Below are 25,358 nucleotides of genomic sequence, written 5' to 3'. Positions count from 1 at the left end.
CTTTCCAAGATTCATTTCTTTTCGACAAAATCCTCATGAATCATTTTCGAGGCTTGGAATCGTTCACCGATCTCCTTATAGAGTGTCCACATCATAACTTAGCGAAAAGACACGTTAGTTAGTGCCTTTTCAAAGGACTTCTACACCACCATAAAGAAGTCCTTGACATAATGAATGGGGTAGTTTCTTAAGCAAAGGAGCCTCCGAGGCTTATAAATTTTTAGAGGATCAAACTAAAGCGAAATAACAACTGGGGGTAGTGGCGATATCCACCATTCCGCTAGTTCATCAAATACAGATTAAGGCCGCGGTATGTTTGAAATTAAACACGATCCCGAGCTTAAAACTCTAATTGAATCACTCACTAAAAGGTAGAGGCCATTTCTGTTCAACAAAAGCCTATCCCGTCATGAATGTAAATTCAAATCCATGTAGTTTATGTTGGAGCCCCGAGCATCCCGACTTCCATTATCCTATAGCCTATGAACAGGGCTTGTTCCATTAATAGTGAACCTAACCCTTTGGAGACAAAATCCCAACTTCGGTTGGAGAAATAACCAACACGCCACACCTCCGAGGTACAATAATCAATATGTTAGGCCAACGACGGTTTAACCAAGCTCCACCACGACAAGGGGCGTGGTCGGGGTAATTTTAATAATTATAACAACCAAGTGCAACCTCGACAAGGATAAGCACAAGGTCAAGGTAGTTATAATAATTATAATGCTAATAGAGGTATCGTTTCGGTAAATAATAATTATCAAAATCCACCCATAAATAATTCACGCGAAATAGTTCCAGTCACACCACCCGTGACTACTACACCCACACAACCGGATCGTCTTGACACCTTCATACAAGTGAGCCAAAAACTTTTCCAAACCATGGCTCAATCTAACCAACAGCTTCTACAATCCGTTAATAATTTAAGCCAACAGTTGGCCCAAGATAAATCCCAACCCAAAGGTGTGTTTCCAGGTCACGAAATACCTAATCCTAAAACAACAAACACAGCCTTTGAGGTAACCAATAATACTAGTAATGAATATGAAAATGTAGGTGAGCTAAAGGCCATCACCACTCTCCGTTCTAGCAGAGTGGTTTATAACAAAGTAACTATGCCTATAGTTACCCCACCAGTAGCCCCTACACCTGCTATTTTACTAGATACCGAAAAAGAAACTAAAGAGCCTACCACTATAGAGGTACCAGTTACAACACAACCTAAGAAACAGAAAGCCACGGTTAAACATTCAGGTGATACCATTGCTAAATATAGACAGAAACCACCGTTTCCACAAAAATTAGTCGTGTTAACTAGGGATACTAATTATGAGGAGATTAGGGACGTTTTCAAGAATCTAACTATAAATCTTCCCTTCCTCGAAGCTATTAAAAAGTTACCACACCATGCTAAGTTTCTTAAGGAGTTGTGTACTACTAGGCGTAGGACCAATATACCAAAAGACGCCTTTTTAACAGAACAATTCCCAACTCTATCTGAACATAATGGAATTGTTAAGTACAAGGACCCCGTTGTCCCATCTTGTCAATGCACCTTAGGAGATTCATATACGACGACCGCGTTATTAGACCTGGGGGCTAGTGTTAACTTACTCCCGTTTTATTTGTATAGACAAATAGGCCTAGACAAAATGCAACCCACTAAAATGACATTGCAATTAGCTGATCGGTCTATTAAGTATCCTAAGGGTGTGGTCGAAAATGTTCTGGTAAAAATTCAGGATTTCTACTATCCGGCTGATTTTGTCATCCTCGATACAGAAGTCGTTAACGACTCTGTCCCGATCATCTTAGGGCGTCCTTTCCTGGCTACTGCCAATGCGCTCATTAATTGCCGCGATGGTTCAATGTCCATGTCTTTTGGCCATCTTGCTGTTGAAGTCAATGTTTTTAAAACAAAGACACAGTTACCCGATTCGCCTATGGATGAAGAGGTTAGCATGATCGAGAGCTTTGCTCGAGATTATTTCAACAACACGTTCCCTGATAATCATATACCCAAATTTCTTTCCTTTGGAAGTTCAGACTCCAACATTTTCATCCCTACACTAGTCGATACACATATTACGGATGAGGATGAGATAGATGACTTTCTCAAAGATGTAGAGGACTATCATAGTAACGTGGATATGACCAATCTAGATGAGGAATTCGATGAGTTTCTTAGAGGAGGTGATGATTCACCCTATCAAGAACTACTTTGCACAACAACCATCTCGACTCCCCTCCTTCCACCCTTTCAAAGGAATCTCGAGTTTGCACTCGATCCTTTTGTTTCTTCATTAGGCTTCATAATTTTTAAATCCACCTAGTAAACAAATACTTGAAAAGAAAACCATTTGACACCTGCATTTTCAGACTTGAGACAGTCCCTACCTACACTATGAATGAGTTTTGTGCTAAACCCACATCCTCATTTTTTCCATACTTTCCTTTTACAACTTATCCATATCCACCATATTTTCCACAACCATTCACCTTCCCACACTTATTTACTAGAACACCCTCTCGCTCAAAAATGAAAAGAAGGTGCATGCTAGGTTACGTAATAGGGTTATCGACTTCGCTTTCATTTCACTAGGTTGCGTCATAGGAAATCTTGGTGATGATTGTGTTTGGATATGTTTTCTGTGATATTTATTTATGGAATGATCCACAACTATTTGGTTGTTGATATATGATAAACCGCATGTTCATACATATGTTTAGATAAAGTCTCAAGTATCGACTATAAACGACTCAACTTTTGTGTTTGGTGCATTTCCTTTCATTTCCATATATTGGTGAGTGCACCATTAAGGTAACCGGGCCCCCCCTACGAGTGTGTGGCTGTAAGTACGGATCCTAAGTCCAAGTTTAACATAATTCACGCTTTTCCACTCTTGCATGTTTTCTCGATTTTTGAGTCATGTTTCTCTATGGGGTGAATTATGTCTTTCTTGTTTTTGTTTTCATTATAAAAGTTTTAATTATAAATATATAAATATATATAAATATATATATATATATATATATATATATATAATATATATATATATATATATATATATATATAAATAGTAATTTAGGAAGTCTCGAAATCGACTTTAAAAGACCCATCGCTAAAAAACAAATTTTCTAAGCTTTGTTGTAAAAAATTTGTTTGGGGGTGGGGTGTTCGTGTTTCCGTCCTAGAATATTTTATGTCCCATTAGAGTTGCTTAGGCCGTTGAATTGTATTACGATTCGGGTTGACATAATCCATGAATTTAGAGTTCAGTCGTTCGCATAACGTACGTCATGCACGCACTTCGAGGCGTTTTCCACTATCTTATATGTCATCCACGGTCGGAATAGAGTGTTTTATGGATCATTAGATTGAAAATTCTCTCCTGATCATTTCCATATCTCATTCACAAAAATCGGACCAGTAACGAAGCGGCAATTTTGATTTGAAGTTTCGCGAAAAATAAAAAAAAGTCAGAAATTTCGAATTGGGCTTGGGCCCAACCCGCACCCGCGCCCTTACCTTCCCCAAACAGTCGCGTTCATCTTCCAAATCGCCATTAACGACCACCAAGCTCCAAACCTAAAAAAAAAAAATTTAAAAAGAAACCTAATTAAACCCACGCCCATAATCAAATCAACTTCAAATCTTCTATAAATCCATCCACCACCACCTCCCCCAAGTAGAAAAAAGCCAAAAACCACCGAAAATCTCAAAAATTATGAACTGTCGCGCCACCACCGTGCCACCACCACGGTTTGTTTCACTCGGTCGACTCAAATTCCAACACCGTACCACATCCCTTTTAAACCCCCACTACATTCTAAACTCCAAAATGGCTCAACAACGTCGAATCTTGTCGGAGCAAGCATTTACTGGAGACCACTTTGCACCGTTTTACGGTGACGAAATGATCAGTAGAAACTGGAATAGCTTGTGGTACTCGACTGAAGCCTTTTACCACGAAGACTTAGTACGACGGTTTTACAACACGAAGGAGGTGGAGGGACTAGAATTTTTGTTATGGTGGCGAAGGGAGGAAGGAAGTAACTCTTGGGTTGTTGGTCGAGATTCTAGGCATTCCGCCTAGAATCCATCCGATGTCACGCTGCAGCGAGTCCCAATACAATGGGGTAGAGCCATTGATGAACGTGGATGATTATCGAAGGAACTACAATCGCGAGATCGCATTGTGTTCGCCAAGATCCCAAAGAACCAACCAACCGGGCTACGGCTCGATGGATTGGTGGACGCGATCTGGGAAGGAGAAGGTCGGCGACATCGGCTGAATCGCCTCCACATTTTATGGATACTCCAGAGCGAAGTACGAAGTTACGATCTTGGAGTTTTTGCTTAGCATGATTAGGGGAGTAGGGAAGTCCGTTTGCACCTCTCCCCTGTGTTGATAACCAAGATCATCTTTGAAGTTGAGAGCCCGGCATCCGATAGGTCTTACATCACCCTACACCGAAATCCTTGCATCTATAAGGAGTGTATCCAATGAGTTTGGAGGTTGCCCGAGGATAGGGTAGAGGGCGAGGAGGATGGTGGAAATGAGAATGCCGAGGAGGATGGGGAAATGAGAATGCCTCGGGAGGATGAGGAGGACTTGACTTGTTTTGATCGCGGATGCCTTGGAGAGGTCTTTGGTCGGATCGTAACGCATGGCTGTGATTCATCGTGGCATCGTTAAACTCAACACTATCTGCAAAGACCTCCGGACTCAACAGGGCAACTATCCATCATAACCGAGATCCGCATTACCGCAGAGAGGATGTGAGGTGGGAACGGATGAGGGCCGAGCTAGAAGCTTCGGCCCCGATTCGGGCCGACATGCTTGCACGATTCCCACCTCATGGGGATTTCCCTTCTGAGGACACACCATCGAGGCACGAGCGTCGTCGCCGAAAGACGAATGGTGCTAGCCCATTGGGAGCTCAGGAGCCATCTCCTGAACGTGTGCCCTCTGCTACCAGTACCAAAGTAGTTGGGGATAGTATGGTTTGATGTTTATTTGTAGTTTTATTATTGTTGTTTATTTTAATGTAAGTTTAATTCCGTAATTTGAATTTTGTAGTGAAATGTACTTCGAATGAAAATTTTAATATAATGAGGTTATTTTCATTGTGCGTGGTTGTTTAATATTGATCCCACCTTCCCAAATTGTTTGGGTGGTGTTATCTATTCCAGCATGATTTTTATATGACCCTTGTTTTAGAATTTAGTGCGGAGTCAAGGTGAAAATATGGCCGTTTAGGCAAATCTATGAATAAGTATATGAAATCTCGATTAAATAGGTAGATTCTATCCTAAATTCAACCTAAAAGATACTAGGTTTGTTTTAGAATCAAGGAAATGAGTTGTTTCCGTTTTGGGGTTGGAAAGTTTAGGATTTCGAAACCGCCAGTAAAACTTTTGGCAACTTTCCAATCCGTTTTAGCAACTTTAAACCTATATAAACTTCATTCATTCTACACTCACAACTCACACTACACCTAACCTTCATCACTCACCTTTCACTCCCACGATTCCCACGTTTCGCCTCAATTTCCGATCTTCAAGACTTCGGGCGCACTTTCACTACCGCAATTTTTTTTAGAATTTTTTGTCGAGGCGCTTCTTTTCAGCGTAGGTGAGCGAACCAGCTCAAACACTGGAATTCCAAAATCTTCATAAGCGACTCGCGCCGACTTCCGTGGACCAAAAATTCCAGTTTTCTGGGGTAGTTTCGGATCATTCACGCCTATTCCAGGCGTAATTTTGAGATGACATCTCCTACCTTGATACCTGAACAGTCTTTTCAAGATTTGTTCCAAAGTACTACTTATGGTGCTTGGTTTTGGCGTTTATCGATCACATCGTAAATGGGAACCTCTTATGGTAAGACCTAATGCACTTTATTCTCCAACACTAGCATCTTATTTTTACGATAACTGCATTTTCTTTGAGAGACCAGATGGAGAACAAGTGTTCTCCATCAACATCGATAATGAACCAATGGAAATTACCAGGTTCTTGCTAGCATTTGTGCTTGGACTTGCTATGCCCGCTGAAATACAAGACCCATGGTGTTATTGGGTAGATAATATGTATGTCTACACTTATGAGTTTTTGCATGAGTCGTATGGCGCAGGCATTTTCCGTATCGAGGACCAAGGGGAATATAACGTCGCCTTTGGTAGCCTGTCCATGAACATCGGAACTGTTATGTTTTGGATCATGCTAAACATTTTAGGGGAATGACGTTTTTCTTCTGTGAATGATGCCACTTGCAGCGTCTTCCTTGCTTTAGCCACGGGACGTATGTGTCATGACCTTCCCCGAACCTTGATGTCTAGTTTAGCTCGATCCCATAGCATGAGGCATAAGTACCTTCTTATGCCTGTTCTAATTTCCCGTATTATGCTATGTTTCTTTCCTATTTTTTGTACACGTTTAACGGATTGGATTACGGCCGACCTCGCATAACCCACCAATAGTATTATTCGATCTTTCCGTGTAATGACTTGGCAGGGTGGAGGATACAACCTCACCGAGTTGCACCCTACACCCCGTCGGACCAAGTGGCTCTTAATAGGTTAGCAATAATAGATGATAAATGGCGGGAAGCCCGGCAAATTATCATGGCATGGCAGATCGAAGGAACCTCACTTCTTTATAGAAGAAGAGGATGAGGAAGATGATGAGTAAAAGCGGGAGATAAGGTAAGTTTTAATTCTAGTTAGTGTCTCGCTTATGTCCCAAGCAATTTCATTCTTGTTAACCCCATAATGGGTAGAACTCGTATAGAGTTGAGTCAGTTTTTATTTCCTATATTAGTACGTTCTAACCTTGTTTTGCATATGTTCCTAAATTTCACGCGATTCAATGGTATTTTTCCTACCCTCTTTATTTAAAATGCTTTGAGGACAAAGCATGTTTCTTGTTTGGGGGGGGGGGGGCATAGAAACACGTGTAATTAAGGCATCTGTTAGGATATAGATAGAGATAATATGCATTTGTTTTCTAGTTAAAAATTCAAAAATATAAATAAATAAGTTCATGCTATACACTTAGGAATATTGGTATTGTTTTTCTTCTCTATGCTTTTAATAATCTAGAAGTCTCACGTAGATTTTGCATTAGAATAATTTTTAGAAACTTAGGTTAATATATAGGTAATAATCTTTGCATCTATCTATAAATATATTACATGAGTATCGATGATTGTTAGCGATAAGTTTCAAAATCTAGGCTAGAGTACTTATTCTACAAATCCTCTGTGAGAATATAGCCTAAAGTCTTATATGAGCCGAAACATTTGAGAAATGACACAAGGGGAGAAGTAAAATCCGGATAGAGAAATCACACGTCCACTTGCTTGATCACTATGCCATATCCTAAGCGAGAATTTAGGCCCTCTTTGGATCGATATAGCCAGAAATTCAAACCTATGAATTATTTTCCGCTAGTCACCCCTCCGAGCCTTTCTTTAGCCTTTCATAAACCACAAATCCTTTACCCCTGTACAAAACAAAACAAAATAAAAATTCAACCTACCCAATTTAGATAAGTCCGAAAATAGAATGAGGAAGAAAAAGAAGAAGAGAAAAACTTGTGTAAACAAAGTTAGTTAATGGCTTCAAAAATAAAGAAAAGAAGTTTCCATCCAAATAAAAGAAAAGAAAAATAAAAATAAAATAAAACTCCAAAAATAGAATAAAAGGAGTCAAAAGCCAAAGAAAAGAAAAAGGAAAAAAATATGGCTAAGGATGGAAACAAAGTGTAGAAGCAAAAAGTAAATAACAAGGTTTTCTCTAGTTACATAATCAAGACTCTATTATCTCGGACTTATCCTTTTTTGAATATCCATTTCCTTCCTTCTTAAACCATCTCCTAATCCCCGCAACACCTAATAAAGACCTCTAGCTCAATTAGGAATAGGTTAGTGTGATATAGTAAGTGGCAGATGTGTTTGATCGACTCGAGCTTCCTTGTTGTCATTGAGATTGTAAGGTAAAGTGTGCCCATGCCTTGCACTGGAGTAGCTTGAAAACTTGAGTGGAAAAATCAGTGTTGTATCTTGACTATTATTGTGAGAACCTACTTAAGGACGCTTATTCGAAGTTTCAGAAACTAACACCCGCTAGGCATTTCATAGTATTACTCATTGTATATATGTTTATTGTAGATGATTGATTATTATGCATATATTAGCTTAGGTTTTAAGCTTGATTACTCTATATGCATTGCTAGTGAGAGGAATAGTTAATTTAGAGCATGGATAAGGAAACAATAGTTTTATTTCTTAGTCGTTGTAGTATAGATGAAGTTTGTGAGTACCTTCATTGGAAAACTCTCACGAGGGTTATAACTTCGTCCACTAGGGAATTCCTAGTGGTTTAAGCGCCTTGTTGCATATGGTCAATGCAATCGCTTCAAAGAACGAGAGTAGTTAAACTCCATTTTTGGTCACTTATTCTAATTTCTCATCTTTGCTTGAGGACAAGAAAAATGCTATTTGGGGTGGTTTGATAAGAGCCCAAAACTGTAGTTTTAACCCCAATAACATCATACTTTTAGACCAATTATGTGAGTAATAATTAAGAGTTAACACCGATTCACGTGTTTTATGCATTTCGGGCTTCAAAGTCCATTATGTGCAGAAATGTGCCACTTTAGCGAGATAAAGGAGCAAAGGTCGGTTACTAAGGAGTTCCGTGACTAAAGGCCAAGATTCAAGAAGACAAAGCCTTTCTAAAGCCCGATCAAAGCTGAAAAGTCGACCCGCGTAAACAAACACACAAGTCAACAGAACTTCCGAAGGCGTATCTTTGGACTCAGACCTCGGAATGGGGCCTACCTTATGTCAAAACGATCGGCTCGGAAAGAGCTTTCCAATGGTCTAAGCCTTGACCCAATCAGAGGAGCAAAAGTGGACAAAAAGTCTATTGAAGCCAACTACAGCTGAAGAGGCCTTTTTGGGTTTGAAAAATTGGTTTTTGGGCACGATTCTGCCCCAAAACATGGCTCCAAGCCCATGCACGATTTTTGGATCTGAAAGTATAAAAACAAAAGCTTAGCTCTTTGTTAATGGTAGATAGTTAGGTTAGAAAATAAGTTAGGTTAGGAAGCTAATGTTAATGGAGTTTAGGGTTAGAAAAAGATAGATCTAGTTTTGAGTTTTATCCCATTAATTAATTAGTTTTCATACCTTGTTTTAATATAGATTATTGAATCATTGTTACTTTTCATTAGATTAATAAAGTTAGTTGTTTTTGATAATCTAGCTTCATTTCCATTAATTATTTAGTTTCAATTCGCAGATTCAAGTAATTGTCATTATTAGTTTAATTCAATTATTGCATTAGTAGTTTTGAATTGGGTTTAAACAAGCAAAGTTTCAATCTTTATATCATGTCTTGTTTGAATTCCATTGGGAATGATAGCGTGATGATTCTCGGCTAAACCTCCATTGAGGGGTTGAGAAGCCTTGATGAAAGCTTGCTTCCGATTATCGTAGAGTCGCCGTAATTTTTCTTTCCACTCTAAACGCGATTAGTTTACCATGAGAATGGGTTTAATCGTTCACATACTAGTTATGAATTGGTAGGAATGCCATGTGTAATTAGGGATTAGGAGTAACCATATTGTTCTCATGGCGATTCAATTCGGATTCTGACGATTAAATGGTTAGTAGGATTAAGTCGAGTTAAGGTGGAATCAATCCCCCTCTAACTCCTTATCATAGAATCAACGTAGCATTCCATAGTTGTTCTAATAGTCGACTAGTTGCACTTTGTGGGTAGTTGCATCGTAGTCTAGTTGCCACTTCGTAAATCTCTCATTAGACTTTTTAGAGTTAAGAGTATTTATACGTAGGAAACACAGCATGCGGAAGGACTAGGAGTAGAACGAATCATCTACTCCACTATATCTCATAAGATTGAGAGTAGAAAACTTTGATAAACTAGGCACATAACATAGTTTTAGTTTACTTACGTTTTGAGTTTTATCGTTCATTTCGTAGGTAAACTATATATCAATTTTATGTTTATCACACATTTACTTCATTTTTATCCACCACATTAAAACAAAGTGACACCTTGCCTTTTTTTTTACTATTAACACCTAATCTAATTAATTACATGCAAGGTGTCAACTTTGCACCAATAATTTGTCATTTTTGTCTTGACATGCTCCATGATTGATGACTCATCCAATCTTGTGGGCCCGCATAGTGGGTCCTATGTGCAGTCCAGTGGCGGTCCTGTCTTTGGGCAATTTTACAACTTTCCGCCTATGCGTAGAGTTCATCGCCCTGATTGTCTGAGCAGCTCATTTGTCATATTCGGAGTCCTGGTTCAAGAGGTAGGAGCTTCGGAAGTTTGATGCTTCTGTGCGGATTTGGAAAAAATTCATATATATGTCGTTCCTCGTGCTTTATCGCAGGTTTAAATAATATTTCCATGTTTACTGCGAATACCTACAAAAGTATGAAAACATATTTATTTCGCGATTATTAAACACATAATTAACCAAATTTATATGTCTCGATGGGGTTTCATAATACACTTTTGGGTGCTTATCATTTTGCAGCCATTATTTCACTGGTAGGGCTTACAAAAATGCTTATAGTGGGAGTATCAGGCCAATGTTGCATGAAGATGACTGGTTAGAGGTGAGAACATATTGAGATAAATATGTTTAGATGTTTATATATATGTTGAGATGTTATCTATGTATATATTGAGATGTTTGTTGTGTATGTGGAGATGTTCATATGCTATTTATGTTTCAGGTCCATCCAAATGAGTTTGTATTCCCACCAATAAGACAAAGGCAACCTGGAAGACCAAGAGTAAATAGAAGGAGGGGTGAGGATGAAATTGTGAACACAACAAGATGCTCTAGATGTGGCATATTTGGTCACAATGTAAGGAGCTGTCAAAATGAAGAAGCTGGAACTGTTAGAGCAAGAAGGAGGGGTAGAAGAAGCGGCAGACCTAGAACCAGACCGATCAGTAACACTCTTCATAGGCCAATAAACCCTGAAACTGAAGACTTGAGTTCTGTTATGGGCAGAGACAATACAAGAGAAAGAACACCAAGTGGAAGAGCTAGGAGAGGGTGGCGAAGAGGCAGCCGATCAGGTAGAGCTAGGGGAGGTAGAGGAGGTATACCGCAACATACAACTGAGATGTCATTTTGTGAGTCTCAACCACCTCCATCACTTAGTCAATCACAGCCAACACCTCCACCCAGTTCTAGTAGGGGGAGAAGAGGGGGCAGAGCAAGTAGAGCATGTAGAGCTAGAGGCGTAAGAGGACCGTGGTCTTCTTAGGAAGTCCTGTTTTGTAGAAAGGTCGTGCTGCTTCTCAACATCTTCGTCATACTCGTATTGCTGAATGTCTTGTTGGTGATGAAACTTGTACTATTGTTTTCACTGCTCGTAATGGGTATACATCCAATTGTTTTTTTTTTTTTCCTTTGAGCTATTTTGTGTTGGAATATATGTAATGGGGAGTTGTGGGGTTTGTTTGTACGTAACTATGTCTGGGTTAGTTTACAAGCATGGTACTATCTTCATTTGAAGTGTGGGGTCTATTTTGTATGTTTTTGTAGTTGTAAATGTGTTGTGATGTAGTGGGCTTGTGAGATTTGTTGTTTGTGGGGTATGTTTGAAACTAGATTGGGAAGGTTCACATGTTTATTGCAGTATTTATTTGCTGCTAGTCTATGACATTTTTTTGGACTTCTTTACTTTGATTTTAGGGGTATTTTCTATTAAACTTGCGCTTTTATCATTTTATGACATTGGGGTTTTGTGATTTTAGAGGTATTATTTCAACTATTGAGTTATTTGGTTTGGGTTTCGGGTTTTGTTGTGTGAGTTCTGTTGCTTTCAGGGTGGTATTGGTACAGGGGCAGTTAGGGTATTAAGTAAAATATTGATGTTGGTGTGATGAGGAGAAAACAGAATGAGGGTTTATGTCTAAAGAATCATAAAATGGGGGGTTTAGTCTAAACATGTATATAAAATGGGGGGTTTAGTCTAATTAACCCTAGATAATATTTCAAACTAGAATAAAGTCCTTTCAGACCATTTTCTTGTAAAATTAAATGGTTTTTAATCCACAATTATAATGGTAATTTGCACAAGGACTAAGAGTAAGTGGATTGCCACATGGCAACTATAAAATGTGCCACATGTATAAAAATAAAATTGTCCGACTCATCTTTTGCCGGAATTCAAGCAATGAACTGAATTGAAATAATTAAAAGGTTAAAGATATCAATTGGGAGTTTTTCTCATAAACCAAAGTGTAAATTTTGAGCAAGTTTATTATGGTAATTTTTTTGTTAAAACTCTATGTTTGGAAAAAATGAAAAGTTGTTAAATTAAGAGTTTGGAATTTTGTTATCCATTATTTTTTACTCCCAATTGCGAGGGAAAAATAAAAAATAACAAAAATCATAATCGTTTAATTCATGCGGTTCTACCTTTGTCTACTATATAATATAGGAATACAAAATTTGGTTTACTTATGAAATTATCGAGGCATCACATGTACGGAGTATTGTTCTCTTTTATTATTATTTTTTTCTTTGTTCAATATTGGGAGCTTTATTGCCAAAGGTTTGTTTTTGTTTTTTTTTTGGAAAATACCTCACAAGCACTTAACAAACAAATAACCCAACTCAATCATGTCGAAACACAAAAGTTGAAATTGGTTCATGCCTTGTTGGAAATAGGAAACTTTGGTTCTAAGCAAAACTTGGATTGTTTTTCACAAGCCTTGTTCTTTACTTCAATAGAGAAATTCAGGAAGCTCTGTTTCTACTTCGTCTATATCATGTTGTAATGCAAAATCTGCCATTAACGCAAAGTGGTCGGAAGGCCAATCCAAAGAAAAAAAGTGTGATTTGGTGAAAAATATCAATGAGGTTTGAGAGTTCCAAATGAGATGTTTGTGTGTGCCTTGTAGGTAGGTAGAGAATATTCTCGCTACCTTTTATGGGGCACGACAAGCTTCAACTTTCCGCCAACGAGTTTGTGTTGCCAGGTCACTTGCTCGATGTTGAGTTTTATTTGTACCACATTCTTTGCATTTAGTTTTTCCTTCTCCCAACCATCTTGTCAATAAAAGAATAGAAAAATGTATTTATTTTATACTAAATTAATAAAGATAGAGGTGAATAACTGGATAAAGATAGGAGAGAGTGGAAAACTTATTTTTTTTTTCCTAAAGTTGTAGCTTTATTGATTTTAATTTTAGATGGAATATTGCAATAATTGGATTTCAATCACCGTATTTTTCATGGTTCGATGGTGAATAGACTTTATTGAAAAATGAAATGATTTTGTATATAGTTTTGAAGGTTCGTTTCGTTAATTCATACTTAATCATAAAAACATTTGCATAAATTTACATCCCTTTTTTCTTTTTATTGTCTCCTTCATCATCCCAGGAGTGATAGTGGGGAAGAGAGAGGTGTCGATTTCAACTTAAGAATTAATTCGCATTGTGGATCCAGATGGTGCGGATTATTCGAACTATGAACCTTTCATGACAAGAAATAGTAATTTAACCTTTTTGAGCTTATGGATCAATAGATAAGATAAACACGTACACCATGACACATACATAGTAGTCCCATTTGATGATGCAACACTGCGCGCTATCTGCCGAAGTTAATTAGCACCCTTAATTGTCAATTTGCATTTTCAACAAAACATACAACCACAACAAAAATGCAATTAGCAAAGTACGAGGATAACAAACTTAATAGTATAAGATGAGTATCAAGTTCCATGTTGTTCCTGCAGCAACACCCATGATTTCGAAACTGTATTTTCAGCAAAGTTGTTGTTTGCACACTCTCATCCATAAATGGATTGTGCTGATGATGCTTCACCCGATTTTTCTAGAAGAAACATAAAATCACTTTTGCAATATTGTTCAACACTAAATAATTTGACAACTCTTCAAATAATGTCTTTTCACTGAATCATAAGTGAGTTTTCTCTTTTACAATGTGAGGTTTTGATTTATATTACTTAATCCAACCTACTAAAAATGCCCTTTTAGTATTGAAAGAAGGCTATGGAAATAAGAAGGTGACCACCAATGTTTGTGAATCTATTGGGGTGGATTTGGAGTCTATATAAGTGGAGTCTAGGTAACGCAGGCTCAAAAAAAAAATGATTAGTGTTTTATTTTTTTTAAATAAATAAAAAAGAAAACAAGTATTTTGGAATTTTTTGACTTAACCCCCCGTAAGTGTAACTGTATAGCGTTTTGAATTAACTAATAATTTCCAAAATCATTTGAGTTTGTGCCTCCCTATCAAATTTATCAAGCTTTGTTAAAATTGAAGTAGATGAAGAAAAATGAGAAAAAATTGAAAGAAACCTTTGAGTTTTTAGTTTTCAAACCACCATTGCAACATATGGTTGCATAACAACTATTGGACATTGAAGCGAGAAACAAAATTGGGATCTAACAACAAAACTTATACTAATGCAACAAGACCAGATTATGGGGTAAGGTAAATTCAAATTTGAAATTTGGGGTTTACAACTTCCAAGTCCTAACGCCCTATTTCATAAGATATGGCGTCACCAATGCATGGCCCTCTAAATAGAGGGCCATGTCAGCCTTTTCAAGGTGTGTTTAGAGGAGACAAAGGGACAAAGAGAACCCTTATATTTTAGTTTATATTTATATTGAATGGTAAATTGGGCATAAACTTTTAGCTAATGTGAAACTGGTATAGTGGAAATGTATTTGATATGTGATTTGCACGTTCGGGTCCTGTGGTAGCAATCCTCCGAAATTCTTTTTTTTTTTTTTTTTTAATTTGGTCTAAAAAAACTTAAAATACTGAAAAAGTTGTTCAAGTATATCACAGACTAGGGGTGGGAATTTGGCCCTAACGACCCTAACTCGGCCCTGACCGACCCGACCCTAAGCCCTATAAAGCCCTTACAACTAAAGCCCTCACAGAGTTTAGGCGGCCGGGGCCGACCTACCCTAATGCCTTCTAAGGCGGTCGGGCTAAGGTTCAAACATAGGCCCGACCCTAACTAAGCCCTAGTTATAATTTCACTATAAAAATACACAACTAAAACTATCCAACTCCTTGTTACATATTTTCAATTAAAATAACACTGTCTTTTGTAATTTATCACTTACCGTATGGGTACTTCTAATAACTTGTCTTATATCATAAAAACTTGTAAACATAATTGTTTTTATCTCACAACTCACGTACACCTCACAACTCCCCGTCTAACCTAGTCGCCAAGAACAATAATGAGCACTGGGCAGTGGGCACTAGCCTAATGAAAAATAGGTTGACGTCAGTAAAAACTCATTCCATACTCTTATTTGTCTTTGTGTTCTTTAATGTTAAATGTAATTTTGGTGAGATTTGAGTACAAGAAATAACGGATTTATGTCATTGAAAGCTCATTCCAAAATATGTCTTGTGCATTTTAACTGTAATTTTGAAATATAAATATGAGTCTCTATGTACTTCAGTTTATTAGATTGTGGATATGCATTTTAAATTGTTGGACTTATCAAGATTTATTACTAGATTGGTTGTTATTCAAATTTCAAAGTGGTGGGACTTTGAGTTTGCAAATCTTTGAATTTTTTTTTGTAATATAAATGAGTTTTAAAACCGATGCGCAAGAAAAAAAGAAAATATATAGGGCCGCCCCAATCGCCCCCTAAACTGCTAAAAAAGAGGGCTTAAGATAGGGTCGGGCTTGAAATTTAGACTTATGACCCGCCCGATGGGGACTTTTAGGGCGGGCGGTCCTTCCCTAATAACCGAAAAGACTTTAAATGTTTAGGGCCGGGCTAGCCCGACCCAGCCCATTGCCCACCCCTATCACAGACTACTTGAACTGAACCCTTACAGGCCGTATTTAAAATTGTGATAGAAATAAAGAAATCTTTCCATGATGGTAACTATAAAGGCCCATATAACGGGCTGTATTTGAAGCCCAATTTTGCATTGGTACCTCAAATTTAAAGATAGAGAGGCTTCTAAAGGCCCCATTGGGCTAAATACCAATGTTTGGGGTAACTAAACTCAAATGATGATACGTCGGTTTATAAACTTAAAAAGCCCAAGTATTTTTATTCCATGCCCACGTACAATACGTCAATACCCAGTACTCGAGCGACACGTACATAAATTGTCCTACCCTATGCCACGTGAGGCTTGTCTTGTTTTCCAAGACAAGAATAATTAAGCATAGTCCGACCAAACCTTTTCAATTCTCTTTTTCCAAAAGCAAAAAAAAAAAAAAAATGGTGGCGCCTAATCTGAAAGCGGAAACGATGTGTTTGATAGAAAAGAGGGAAGCTATAGAGACGGAGATGAATGCTATCATTTCTACTCTCACCCAAGCCGGCGGTCCTGGCCTCACTGGCAATCTTCTTGATTTCGAGGTTCATTATTTATTTATTAACCAATCCGCTTCTCCTTCATTTCATTAATTAATTAATTTATAATTTTTCTTTTTCTTTCAGGGATTCCCTCGCTCTGATATTGACGTCCATGCAGTTCGTGCTCAGCGTCATCATCTTGCTGGTAATTTTATTAGTTTCTTATGCTCTTTTTAGCTATCACTGTATTTAATGAGCCTGCTTTTCTCTATATTGGGTTTCTTTGTGTCTAAAGTTTGGCCTTTTGGGTGTGGGATGTGCCAAGTAACCTTAACACAGTGCAAAGTAAATGCTTAGGCACATCATTAGGGGACATACAAGAGGTGAATGCAAATCAGTCTGAGAATTTTGTAAAAAAGGAGAGACACTCACTACTTTAGTATGGACATACACTACAACTAACTTTAAAAAGTATGATGCCTGTTGGTATTGTGTGGTGTAGTAGTTGGAGATAATAGATGATATGTGCTAAACTGAAATTAAGAAAGTGTCTAGAATTTACAAGTCATGGCATTCTTGTGCTATATGGATTGGATTTAAGGTCAATCTGGGGTTTTAACCTGAACGTCTCTCGTGTTGCAACGTAGTCAATAGTAGCGATATAGTTCCATCATTTTATCAATTATTTTCGGAAGGAAGTAAGTCTGTGTGTGTGTGTTTGTTTTGCTATTTTGGCTCTGAATTACTTTGCTAGCATTACAGGTGGATTGGATACCCCCTTCCTTCTCGAAGACATTTTAGTTGCAAATTAATTTCCGCTCCTTTCGACCTAATCCAATCCACATATTAGGGTTGGACCTGCCCAAGTTGTGCCTATGATGTGCTTGTACGCAAAGCCAGCCCTGAGGTGTTGTGGGCCCAAGGGAAACTTAGAAAGTGGACCCTGTTTGTTCCTTTAATAAAGAGAAGTTATTATATGGTTCACTTGATGTTAGAACAATCGGTGAGTGTGTTCGTTGCTCCATTTTGTTTGATTATCCATCTTAAGGTATGCCAAACCCTATGATTGTAGCAAATTTTCAGGATATTCACCGAAATAATCAAGACAAGCCTAAGAATCAGTGTTTGATTATACCCTTTACTCTTTACATGAACTACATTTAACGTACACTCCTACCAAAGTTAACAACAAAAATCATGTTAAACAGTTAAAGGCTGTTATCTGGAGATGATAATCTCCCCACAATAGAGAGAATCCTCACAAAAATTATCAGCTCATTTGACTATGTGTAGCCTTGTTAAGAGTTATCTAGAATGCTATATGTTTATTCAGCAGTCCAAATTTTATTTATTTTCTAAGTTTGTTTTTTGTTTTTATTTTCGGATAAGGTTAGTTTGATACAATTTAGCTGATTTTCTGTGGGATGATCTCCATTCTGGGGAGATTTTCTTCACCAAAATTCAGCTCTCAATTCATCACTTGGGCTCACTTTTTGCAGTGGAGCGTTTTGAGTGTACTTAAGTGATGCAGGACAACATCATTTAAGTAGAGTTCATGTGATGGGCTCATAGGAGATCAGCACTTGATTCATGAGTACTGAACAAACAAACAAGAGCCTCAAAACACAACCCTTTACAATCCTTAAAGAACTTGGACAAAAGAAAAATCTTTGATTCTCGTTTCTTTGTTTTTTTATTGCTTAAACTTTACGGGAAAGCCCATTTATTAAAGAGATTGAACCATTAAAGGCATAGAAACATTGAACTATTGGTTTTATCAAGGGAAAACCATTAAAAATAAAATAATAATATAAAAAAAACTAAAAGCAAGGAAATTACTTAACATTATCTTGCCTTGCCTTTCCTTGCCCAATCAAAGCTTTCAATGCTCCATTGAAATGACTATTTCCCATGGTTTTAGTCTTTTGGTCTTCATATTTTTCATTTATGTTTATACAACTAGCATAATCTTCGTATTGTGTTTGTTTCTACCAAATCCTTTGGTGCATGTTACTTAAATTTATGAAGCCGAATGTATGCCTCCAATTAAATTTGTTAGAGAGATTTTACTTTGAATAAAATAAAAAGGAGGACAAGTACATCTGGGTAGCCTTTGTGGTTATATCTTTGATGCTAGTGGCAAGATAAGATGAAGTGTTTGTAATCTGATGTTTGTGAATCACATATTTTCTTAGTAATTAATAATAGCATGCTCCATATATCCCAAATGCAATTTGATGACAGCTCTATCAACTACACCATCTAATGTATTGTTTTTGGTTTTATTGCAGAACTGCGTAATGATCATAAAGATATCACAAACAAAATAGAGGAAAGTTTACAAGTACTGCATTCGGCAAGGCTTGCTCGTAACATTTCTGCACCAGCAAAGAGTCCAGGTAAGTTATTATTACTTTTTAGTAGAATGCTCCATTTATGTCGTGGTGTATCATATTATGACTTTAACCTACATGAGCTAATAAGCAAATAAGAAAGAGTGCTCTTAAGAGCGCACCAAATATATCTTGGATGACGCTGTAGCCTCCCTTAGCTACTTTGTTGGTTCCTTACATCTCACCTACTAAGTCCTTTGTGATGCCCCTTCAATTATATAAAGTTCACAACTTGGTTGAGGGAATGTGTATTGGCATGTTGATATACCTCAAAATACAAATAGAAATTAACCTCAACTCTTGCACATTTTACGCAAATTTTTTTGTCTCTCCCACATATAAATTGCGGATCGCTAAATAATGCTGAAGAAGGAATAAAGTCCACTGGAAGATATTGTGAATCACTAACCAAAGATATCGTAGTTTGAAAATGGTGCCACATGTCACAAGGATAATAAAATGATCTTAGTCGTGAAGTTTCAGTATGTCTTGGTCGGTTACCATTCTTCCAAGCTATGTCGAGAAGGTATAGAAGATTACTTGTGATCTTAGTCACCAGAACGTTAAGTGGGAGCGAAAGCGCAAGAGTGTCAAATATGAAAAGCTCCCATTTTGAGAGCGTCTCTAGAGCGTCTATACACATTTAGTTTTATGTAATATATTGTATGTATTAAATTCCAAAATCTAGTAAAATATAAGAAATTTGGGTAGATTGACTCTACTAATCCATCTTTTGCATAAAAAAATGCATAAAAAAGGACTTTATTACTGATTAAAATGCCCAATTGATCGTTTCCAAACAAAGGACATAAACATTGTAACTTGTAAGGGCCTCTTGATTCTTAAATAATACATCAATAACCTAAAGATTGTTCTGTTAAAAAATAAAGAGTTGGGTATTCATTGGGCATGTGTCCCCTATCTCTTAAAACCACCTACATCATTCACTCATTCCCTACTCATCCTTTGTCTCTCTCTCTCTCTCTCTCATGGTTTTAGAAGTAAAAAGATTGCTTGAATTTTCTTTTTTGAGATGGGGAGTACATGATAGTGGTGCTCGTCTCCTTCTATAGCCCCCATTTCTGCACTTCTTAGTTCGCACAGACCATAGATTTTGTCAATACATGGTAGAGTAGACAACATTTACTCAATTGATATCACTGCAATCAAAAGGAAAGTTGAGACTAATCAAGCTGTGTGAATCATATCTAATATCTTTCAACTGGGTTTAAAGGTCTTAATTCTCCATCTTCTGCTTCTATGTCAATTTGATCAAATGGGGTGTGAAAATGGTGACCAATTATATCAAATCTGCAAGTTTTTTTTCTTCAAAAACTGAACTTGGCCTTTATTTTAGTTGAAATCTTACCTTAATGAAAGAATAAATACTCAATAATTGCTTTATCTATGTAGAGCGCGGTTTCGAAAAATGAAAGCGCGGTTTCGAATATTTGAGAACGCGGATTTAACGAGGTTTTGGTCTAAAACCGTAAATCCGTGTTTTGAGAGCGAGAGCGAAAGGCTAGGTGCACGGTTTGGGTGACTAAGCTTGTGGTTCTCTTCCTTGGTGATCAAGATCTTGAATATAATAAATTTTGAGCTAATTTTGGTTGATTTTGATCTTATTTAACCTTAAAGGGTTATTGAATAAATCCATAGATTCTTTATGGTCAGTGTGATCTCATTTTGTGGTTATTCTTGATGGTTGATTTTGTACTGATCGAAAAAGTTCGGATCACTTTTGAGTACATTTTTATCTTTTTATTTATGTATTTATTTTTTTTAGCTTTGATTCTTTGCTCTTTGTTTAGTGCCTTCAACATGTTCTTGGTGCACTGATATCTTTCACCATGACAAACACCCTCGCTCTGTGCTTTGCACTTTAGTGATATTTGCCTTTAGGACCTTAAGTTCGTCTTGCGCTTTAACTGAAGATTGTTAAGAGGATCAATGGTTCACGAGTCTGTGTGGTGAGATAAATCTGACGAATGCTCTGATATGCATGTAATGGAGGATATCTCATCCTTATGTACCTATCTTTAATTATATTAATAAAGTTATACTTTACTGATAAAAAAAAACGAATGCTCTGATAGAGAAATGTCCTAGTGGAGGAACATGATTTACTTAGAAGACATTAACTTCTTGGGTTGACATTCAATTGATGATAATGATCAGGGCAATGTTTAAATTAGTGTTGCCATAGCGATATCCCATGGCACGCAATATTGTGCCGTGACAAAAGATCGCAGTTTACCTAAAATATATGGTGTACAAACTAAACGCTCGCCATGTTGTGCATATGCTTGTTATGTAACTTGTATGGTTTTTCTGACTTATCAGCCATGTGTATTGTTTGGCTAGGAATCCTTCACTGGCTAAAATTCATTTATGGTGTTTGCATATGCATGAGTGCATGACTATTCAAGATATTACTAATAAGTATTAAATTTTGAACTTTTATTTGTTGCTCAGCTTGTTCATTTGGTGATATCTTTTGTGTTGGTTCACGATGTATGAATTCAAAGTTTATTGTGCTAAGTTGATTGATCAATGGTCAATACAGTCATACTCATTTCTCTTTCATATACTTTGCACTTGTATGAATATTATATGTTTTCCAGAATATTGAGTAACTTTTTTCAGAATTGTATTTTATATATATTATTAGTTTCTTCTTTTTGTGCAACACCGACCAAGGTGCGCGCCACTTTTGTGCAATGCACCGCATGTTAATTGTAGCATTTGTGCCTTAAGTGTGTCATATTGCCGTGACCACACTGTATTTTATTTTTTATTTTTTGTCACTGAAAATGCCATATTTGCATCTCTCAGGACTAACTCAATGTCTTTGGCAATCACCTCTTGTCATCCATCTCTGGAAAAGTTAAATTTGATTTCGGTTAACAGGCGACACCTACATATGACCTAGGTTGCATATTTCATCCAGTTTTTGCTTTTCCATGTTTTGAAATGATTTAGTGTGCGCATGTGTAAACCTTTATTCATTTTATTGTTTTGCCTGAGGTGATGAAATCTTTATGTCATCAGAATGTCTTCACTAAGTACGTTTAGTTATACTAAAAGTTAGGCTAGGAGGGTTGCAATCAGTATGCCTACTCCTAATTATCAAGAAGTAGTGGAAAAACAGGGTATTTAACGCCTATGTATATAGTCTGGGTTATTGGACACCCAGCAATAATTAAAATAGAGACCCAAATGGTACTTCCCGTTTGTGCAGCCATGGTGGAATTTCCCTGAAACGAGATAGCTTCACTAGTAGGAAGTATACCCTCAGCTTGGCCATTGTATCAGCTGCAATATTGGAATTTCTCCCGTTGCAGTAATTCTTAGATATTGCAGATTCGGAGTACGTTCATCCCTTCTGGCTTGCACTTTTTACGGCACCTGACCATTCGCTCTGGTTGTCAGGAGCTGCAACAGAGGCTCTTTCAATTGACTCCAGAATGCCTTCAAGAAGAGCCATACATTGTGTCCTGTAGTTTCTTCGTGTACCTATTCTGTTGCACAGCACCATTTCCAACTCAGCCTCAGAAACTCTGTAAGTCACACCAATCCCTGAAGGACCTTGGTTTCCAATCACTGCCTGATCAGTATATCATGTGTTCTTATCTATGTTACGTGGACATGCCATATTTTAAAAATAATCCATGTTGGATACATACCAATGTGGACACACACGGAGACATATTGTATGTGATATACCTCAATTTTTTATATTTTGCCGTGTTAGACACTTTGTATCTGTGTCGGATACGGACACGTATCTGTATCAATGTAACTTAGGTTCTTATATATCTGATAAAATCCTACCAAGGAATAGGAGCTGGTCATTTTAGCCATTTAGCAGCAAGCATTATATATCCATGTCTGAAGCAACTGTCGGACTTTGTGTTACTTTGAGGCCTCTCGTTCTTTTTTATTTTCCTTTGCGACTTTGATACCAGGGCATAAAGTTTCACTTTAAAATGGAGGATTAAGCTGGATGCTTCTGAGTGCATCCATCGTTGCCATGCTGAGAAGCTACGTCTAGTATCAACTTGTTTTTAATAATCAAGTTATTTCCGTCAGATCCTGTTTGAAAACTTTCTTTTGTTTTTGTTTGCTTGTTTGTTTCTTTTCCTTCCTTGATACTAGACACAGTCTTTTGTTTTTGTTTGTTTAAGAAAAGAAAGATGTTTTTCATCCAACTTGCCAAACACTTTATTAATGTCGACTTACTGCTCATCTCTGCAAAATCCTTTACAATATACTGATGCTCTTTTCAGTGTACTAGTGTTGAAACAGGTAGGCTGTCATACGAGTGTCCAAGATATATCTGGGAATGATTTATTTCAGTTTATATTTTCTTGGATGAAAAGATATTTAATTTAACAAACAAAAAAATTGCAATAATCCTATTAAGAAATGAGGTTCATATGTATAAGAATGGTTCTGGTTTCAAGTGTTGGATTTCCCTAACTTTGGTTTCATCCCCATTACAAGATGCTCAGAGTTCCATGGATGTGGATTTAGCTGTTGGTGTTCCATTTGCGATGGTTGATGAAATAACAGATGTGTCCCCATCAGCAGAAGATGGATTACAACTTGGTGATCAGATAATGAAATTTGGAAATGTGGAGTTCGGTGATAATCTGTTGCAAAAGCTTGCTTCTGAAGTTCAGTCAAATCAGGACCGTGCAGTACCTTTGGTGATTCTTAGGCATGGTGCACCAATCAACTTAGCTGTGACACCTAGACAATGGAATGGTCGTGGACTGTTGGGGTATGTTTGGCATTTATTTATTTGATTTTAGGGTTAGGCTAAAGTGCTTGACCCTTACCTGTATTAATTTTTAAAATTGACAATCCCGTTCTTGTCCTCAACAAAAGATGAGAGTTGTAAACTAGGATTAGGTAAAAGATACAAACAGCCATTACAATTATCTAACCCTGCAAGATGGTAGTCTTGCTTTTTATTGGATATGGTATTCATGCTCATCTTCAAAAATTATATTTTCTTTCCTGCTTTGGTACGACCGCAATAAAAAATAGTATTGTCTTTTTTTTTTGGTATGATGACATATTAAACATACTATCGTTCCTTTTTTCATGTTGAGATATATATAAGTTATAGTATGTGGTTTAGTCCCACACTGAGTAGGTAGTAGTCTAAGCATGTGTTCTCTCCTTATTTAAGGAGAGTGAGTCCCTATGGAATGGTAATGGTATGTTGGTATCTAAGCATAATAATATTTTCACTTTCTAGAATTCTTCATTTCTTATTGTTGTTTCTTTTTGCAGATGCCATTTCCGAATTTTGTGATTCATGACAGAAAAGGAACTTTTAGGGTGTCAAGTGCTTGTTGCAAAAGAAGCTAGGCTCCCTACTGATGCGCTGAGACATACCGAAACGTATAATTGCTCTCAATGGTGTTAATTAGCTTAAGATGATTTAGGTATGAACATATATTGCCCATTAGGTGGTGTTTAAGACACGGGATTCTAATGAGATACATGTCTTGTGAGAATGCTGTTCTGATTAGTAGCTAATCCTTTTGCCCGACAAATTATCAGACTCATGTCTACACCCTGTAAAAACAATGCAAAACCCTTTGCTTATTAGTGGCTCTAAGTAATTATTTGAGGTATTTTCACGTTTTCAGGACAGTATTGCAGTGTCTGTTTCATACACATCCCATGCTGTTATGTGCAACGTTTGTTGGGTAGATGAATTTACAGAGTTGTGGTACAGTCAGAAGGCTGATGCTTATGTGTTTGAACTGTTTAATGATGGGTCTCTAGAATCATCGCAGATCATCACTAATATATATTTTCGCACCGAGTTATTGCAATTTCGCCAAGCTCGCTTTTGTAGCATTTTGGAATCCTTTAGTTCTACTTTTTTGTCTAATGGGGTGGGTATGAAAACCCAAAAGCTCATCTCATTTTTTCAAATCTTTCATTTTTTTATTTAGATATATATTATAGCTGTATCCTCATTGCTCTATTTTTTAAGTCTTCACAGAGTCTCTAATATTTGTAAAATTCTTTGGCTAATTATGAAAAAGTAGGAGACAAATAAGGAATTTCCAACTTTGGGCTGGATGTTTATACTATTTTTATTTCCTTGATTTTCAAGATGGTTAAGTTGTCAAAGTTAAGAACGTCTCTTGTTTTTTTAACCAAGGCAAGTAGCAAAGTACTTTTCAAGACCAAAACAAATATTTTCTAAGCTAGGGTATGCTATGTTTAAGGCTCTTCTAAGAGAATATGATTTGAAAGAACTCATAGAACTGTATAATCTTCATCAGTAGATTTAAGAGAAGGCATGTCCCACAACAAAAGTAGCAAGTAAGAACTTTTCTGCATGCCCTTATGCTACAAAGACCTTTAGTCCCGTGAAATAGACTATACATGTACATGAATTAATCTTGAGATTTAGCTAAAAATAAAATAATACTGGAGGAGAAATAAAAAATCTTCTACTGAGGGTTTGATTACCAAGATATCAAATCACAACAACAACAAACGTTATGCAGTAGTACTCTTATGGAAAACATG

The 25,358-nt window shown here is 37.0% G+C and overlaps 1 protein-coding gene across 1 annotated transcript; it reads left to right on the top strand.

Moving 5' to 3' along the window:
- Positions 1–16,276: 16,276 nt before the first annotated feature.
- On the top strand, positions 16,277–24,464 carry LOC147509899 (26S proteasome regulatory subunit). The gene is made up of 5 exons (XM_086602053.1): positions 16,277–16,464; positions 16,546–16,606; positions 18,693–18,800; positions 23,301–23,580; positions 24,099–24,464. The coding sequence occupies exons 1-5, from the start codon at positions 16,324–16,326 to the stop codon at positions 24,118–24,120; spliced, it is 612 nt and encodes a 203-aa protein (XP_086458179.1). The 5' UTR covers positions 16,277–16,323; the 3' UTR covers positions 24,121–24,464.
- Positions 24,465–25,358: the final 894 nt, after the last annotated feature.

The sequence above is a fragment of the Coptis chinensis genome, chromosome 3, assembly GCF_015680905.1.
Source record: "Coptis chinensis isolate HL-2020 chromosome 3, ASM1568090v1, whole genome shotgun sequence".
NCBI lineage: Eukaryota > Viridiplantae > Streptophyta > Magnoliopsida > Ranunculales > Ranunculaceae > Coptis > Coptis chinensis.
This window is presented reverse-complemented; position numbering and strand designations above follow the sequence as displayed.